This window comes from Carex rostrata, chromosome 14 (assembly GCF_964058835.1).
Source record: "Carex rostrata chromosome 14, lpCarRost1.2, whole genome shotgun sequence".
Classification (NCBI taxonomy): domain Eukaryota; kingdom Viridiplantae; phylum Streptophyta; class Magnoliopsida; order Poales; family Cyperaceae; genus Carex; species Carex rostrata.
The window spans coordinates 7738360-7744301 of NC_135931.1; the positions used below are offsets into that span (position 1 = coordinate 7738360).

Consider the following 5942-nt stretch of genomic DNA (forward strand, 5'->3'; position numbering starts at 1 on the left):
AATCATTACTGCTATCCAATGCGCTCTGTCTTGATAAGCAGTGTCCAAATTTACAGTAGTAAGAAAAAGGCTTTACAAATGATCTGACCGTCCAACTCTTAACAGACAGTTCTGATCGAACAGTATCGCTTTGCACACCAGCACAATAATGAAAGCAAAATCTGAAGCTGCATACTGTCCAGACAGTTTGTTTAATTTGCTCAAAGAAAAAAAATACTTCAAAACAGTTGAAACATAAGCCAAACATTTAAAAGAATCAATTATTACAAGCATTAACTTCAACTGAAACAAAATTCAATACTATTACTGTTTTACATGATGCTAGAGAATTTAGACCCATAACTGCTGTCCTGATAAGCGTACGGATTCGGGTTCGGGTACGAATACGAATATGATGGATACCCATACTGATATGAGGATACAGCAGCAGCCCCAGCACTACTCTTGCTCCCGCTCGATATCTTGCTTTCCTTTTCTTCTCTGATCCTCTCGTCACCAGAGGTGACACTGACTAACTCAGCATAACCCAACTTTTTCCTTAGCATAGTTGTCAGAGCAATCATGTCGGTGCCATCGCCAACCACGACAAGCCGATCACGATCTAATGATACAGACATAATACCTGAACACCATATAATGTCAGAAATACCAGTAAGAACATAAGAATCTGATATCATCTATTTTTGAAAAAAAAAAAAATTTAACTATGAAGAGTACTACTGGATAATTCGAATAAAATAATTATATCCAAGCACCAAAGATTAAATTCGAAAGAATTAGTACCTTCCATGGCGACAGCAGTCTTGAGAGCCTTTGTGCGCTTCTTTGAATCATCTAACGAAGCCAGCTTCACCACCACCTTTTGCTACAGTAATTAATATGAAAAAGAGGAGAACTTTTATTATCAAACAACCAAAATAAGATAATCATTTCTATTTTCGGACGAGAAAGAGAGAGATACATATGAAATCTGATCACTAACCTTAACCATGTTGGCAATATTTGCTGAAATGATCTCAAATAACCAGGTTTTATTTCAAATAAACAGAGGTTGAATATTGGTACAGTGTGATGTACAGAAAATAATTTAAGTTGAAGTACAATGGGTTCCGAAATGGAAATTGATGGAGAGCATCTATTTATAAAGCAATTAATCAAGGCTAAGTGGCCAAGGAAAGAAGTTGGCATACGTTTTGAAAAAGACGGTGATAAGACTACTGCAATTTGGCCTTGATTAATTTAATGTCACTACCATCAATTGCTACTATTCAGACAAAATATCAATTTCGCTATCGTTCAACCCAGCGTTGCGCAGTGGTATTGCAGTTGGCGTTAACATGAAGTATGCTACTATTACAAAAAAAAAAAAAAAAAAAAAATTGAAATGTTTGTAATTGTTCTAATTAGCAAATCTACAGTCAGTCAATCACATGGTATCTGCTTAGGCACCTTATGATTGTAAAATTTGATTATGTATATTGAATTTATTTTCGTTAAGTTTTTATACAGTTTAATTTTCTCATAAAATATTAAATATGTACTTGTAATTTAGCAGTTAGAATTTCAATTTGTGGAGATTTCAGTTCAAATTCCATATGTCACATATTATGTTTCATTCAAAATTCAATATGTAGCGGCATATATGTGTGGAATAATTTAAATATTGGTATGAGAATTAGTCATTGGTCTAATAATAAAGTTTTTATCCTCCGTGTATTCAAAATTCGAATAGAGAAATCCCTTGTGAATAATATATAGTTGAATGCCTAGGTCTCCAATCTTTTAAAAAAAAAAAATAATTACTGGGATATAATTTTATATTAAACGGTTAGTTATATTCTAGATTGATTCCACTTTATAATAATAAAAAAAAAACAATTTATTGTGCTACTTGTACGTCATAGGTCCGAGCTGTTTTTCACTGGTACAATAAAAGACTCAATTGGTTGGCGTTGTTAAAGACAGGTGTAAATTATGTGGATCTTCTAAAAGTTACAAGTATGAAATGTTGCATGAAATTTTGAGTTGTTTTAGGTCATCAAATTGAAAATGATATAAAAGTATAATATTTTCTTTGACTAGTATGTCTATGACTCAGTATTAGTCGTAGAGTACTGAAAGAAGATAAAGGAAGTAACATACCAATTAATCATAACTTTAATGATAAATATAATCTCCTAATTATTTGGACAAATTATTGTCGTTAATTTGTCAACAAAACAAAATAATGCAATCATGCGCTAAGCAGCTGAACAATAACAGACTGCCATGTTTTGGTTTGGCAGGGAAATTTCCATCAGGCAATCTTTGACGCAATCATATCTGGCATATTTACAATATTTAATTACCGAATTTCTCTTTCATAGTCATGCGGTGCCTATTACGTGTCTAGGACATTACTAGGGTGTTAAATCATTTATAAATATGAAATTTTAAACTTTATATTTCATAATTTTTAAAAGTGTTTATATACCTCTTATATATAAAATATTAATTTTGTGTGGTTGTAACTTAATGATAGAACTCCACTTTTGTGGCTGTGAAAATTTGAATTAGAATTCCAGCTACTACACAGTACACAGTACACATTGTGCATTTTAAATTTGACTTCACTGCATATAAATTTCCTAATTATGTTTTTTGTATATACAAACTAGGTCACTTTTTATATTAGAATTCTATCTCTTCCCAGAAAAAAAGTTTATATATATTTTGTTTATCTCTTTCTTTTATAAAATTATTGTCCGTTTGCAAAAAAAAAAAAAAAAAAAGAAGACATTATAATTTTCTTTTGTTATTTTTATTTATTGAATGTATAAATGGCAACAAAAAATATGCACGCCGCAGCCAATGAGCCTTAATATTGTAAAAAGGAGATAAGGAAGCATTCAAAGACTTGGGCCACTTGGCTATCAAGCGAGCCAGGTGTCGAGAAATTACGAATAGCAGACAATTTTTACTTGTGAGTTGGCCTCTTAGAATGTGACAACTCAATGAAATTAAAGGCAATCATGAAGCCGAAAAGACAATTTCATTTTCAGAAAAATAAAAAATGTTGGTATTATCTCATCAGATTATTAGTTTTTATATGAGTAAAGCTAGGGTATGGTATGATATCCACACTAAGAAAGTTTGGTGAGCACAACTTTAAAAGTATATCGAATCAATTTTAAACGTTGAATTCAAACCGGTAAAATCTATGTACTTTATGAGTGATGTATGTACATGCAAAATTTTAAAATTTTTGAATTTATTTGCTTGAAGGTCAAGCGGTTAAAGAAATGATAAAAAAATGAATACATAGAAAACAACTTATTTATAACTTATAAAATGTTCATTTTTGACCGCTTGATCTTGTAGCAAATAAACTCGAAACTTTCAAAATTTTGCATTTACATGCATTGCTCATGAAGTACATGGATTTCAACGATTTGGATTCAGTGTTTGAAATCGATTCGATATACTTTTGGAGTTGTACTCACCAAACACTCTTAGTGAACACATCACACCCTAATTTTGCTCTTTTTATATTACCAAAAAAATACTGATTTTTTTTTTAGAAAAAAAAATATATATATAATGAATGACGACATATTTATTTGAGAACATGGTACGAAACAGATATTTTTTTCTTGATTTATACAATTTAATTAGCTCAATAACATAATATTCTTATTTTATTTCCCATATAAATATGTATTTTTTTTTGGTACATGTAACGGAGACAATTCTCCTTTTGGTAGCAATAGTCAATATATCATTCATATAGCTTGTCGTATTATAGTTGGTCGGCTGATTTGTGCCCTGGTTTGGCACAGCGTCAATCAATCAACAAAGTTTCACTGTCTGGATTTAAATTTGTCAAGAAGCAATTTAAATAGTTGAATAAATCATTGGTTCGGTCTCAAATTGATTTGGTCCCACTAATTTTAGTAATAACCACAACAACAACCACAGAATTTAAAAACTATGGGATCAAACCATTGATTCGATCCCAAAACCTACAACACATGCACAATTTTAGTATTTAAATTTATAATATCAATAATAAAATTAAAAGTTCTGAAACTACTCCTGGTAGTTTTTGAATTTTATCTGGCCAATACATATTCCAAATTAAAAGATATGATTAAGTTTCAGAAAAATATTCAGATGGGACCAAAATAACAGTTCAATTCCATATATATTTCTCCCCCCAAAAAAACCATATCTTTTCCGATAATTTATTTTTTATTTTCTAAAATAAAAAGGAGTTGGTCAATAAGTGCCTATGTTAAAGCCTATTTAATTTTTTCAAACCGACCAATTTGCCTTGTGGAAGAATGGCACCACCTCAGCCACATCTTGAACATGAAATCTTATTTGTGATCTATTGTTTCTTATTCATCACACAGGTTCATTGAAGGAGGCTTTGATTGTGTTGTTTCCCTTGACACGTCAAACTTTTTTAGAGAAGCTAATTAAATCACGTTTATTTAGGCTCGCCTTGAATTTGAATGTAAATTATTATAGCAGTACAAATGCGCTGGTGGCTCGTTTATACCGGAAGGAGCCAATAATGTTATACGGTGTCACAAAAAAAAAATTTAGAATTGTTTTTAACTATAAGTATTTTTTTTTAAATTCAAAAATATAATCATAGTACAAATTACCAAAACAATTAAAAAAATTAGATTCAAGGAGGCACTTAATTGACTTTCCTGCATTTGAAGGCAAGCCAAGCTGCCAAGTACATGACTAATTTTGAAAGAAAATTGAACAAGCATTCAATAAAAAGTTAAAGACCGATATAAGAAATATTAGAGAAAGGGGAGGTAGCACAATTAACTAGAAAAATGTCCTAGAATTGTTATACCCAAAGGTCGAGAGTTCGATTTCCCCTCACGAACTTTGGTAGCTACTACCAAGTTTTAAAAAAAAAAGATATAAGAAATATTAAAGTGCAAGGTGGATTTAGGTATTAAAAGTTTAGTAGCTATAACTCAAAAAATGTTTTGTTCTAACCTTAAAAAAAAATTGTTTGCATATTATGTATGAACTGATGAAAATAATCTATACTTAATGTAACTACCGTATGTTAAAAGATTACTTTTATTAAAAAGAAAAAAAAAGAGACTGAGTATCCACAACAAATGTAAAGTTTGTTTTCTTTTACAACCTCACACATTGAGGCTTTATCATCTATTTTAAAATTGTACGTTTGCTAATTGCTAAACCTTTTTGGGTCGCCTTGTACAGCATTTTAATGTGAATATTCCTTTTCTCAAATTTATTGGGGATGCTTAGTTGCAAACCATATTTTGATGAATAGAGAGATGGGGACATCTCGGTGGGATTTTATTTAAGCTTACTAATTATTAATAGATGTCAATAAAACCATCCTTCGAGCCTCTATTATATATAAATCACATGTAAGAAAGAATGCTCCTTATGTAAGAAGTAATGTTAAGAATATTAAAAAAATAACCTTTTATTCAGCATAAGTTTTTTAGAGTAGCTGTCCGATTAACACGGTAACACCCACATAGAAAAAAAAAATTAATCAAGCTTACCGCCATATTTATCGAAATTGATTTGGGAACAAATCCAATCAAAGGGTCGCAAAAGAAAACGCCACCGTCACAGCTAACTTACAAATTGCCTTCCCTTCACCAAAAAAAAAAGAAAGAAAGAAAAAAAAGATACAACCTACAGAATGCCATGTTTATTGTGGAGTGAAAAGTTATCGGATCAAATTCAATTAAATTCAATTTGATATTCTTTTTTTTTTTTTGAAAGCTTGGTAGAGACTACCAAGATTGAATTAATAAGAGTGATTACAACCACAATTCCTACATTATTTTACCAATTGCTATGTTATAGCATAAATATCCCTGTTTACATCTCTCTGCCTTCCACAATAGCGCAACCACAATTGTGCATCCTCTCTTGCTCTACTCGCC

General features: G+C 30.9%; 1 protein-coding gene across 1 annotated transcript; it reads right to left on the reverse strand.

Moving 5' to 3' along the window:
- Positions 1-235: 235 nt before the first annotated feature.
- On the reverse strand, positions 236-1121 carry LOC144565809 (heavy metal-associated isoprenylated plant protein 16-like). The gene is made up of 3 exons (XM_078315651.1): positions 983-1121; positions 784-865; positions 236-622 (listed from the first exon to the last, which is right to left on the reverse strand). The coding sequence occupies exons 1-3, from the start codon at positions 989-991 to the stop codon at positions 312-314; spliced, it is 402 nt and encodes a 133-aa protein (XP_078171777.1). The 5' UTR covers positions 992-1121; the 3' UTR covers positions 236-311.
- Positions 1122-5942: the final 4821 nt, after the last annotated feature.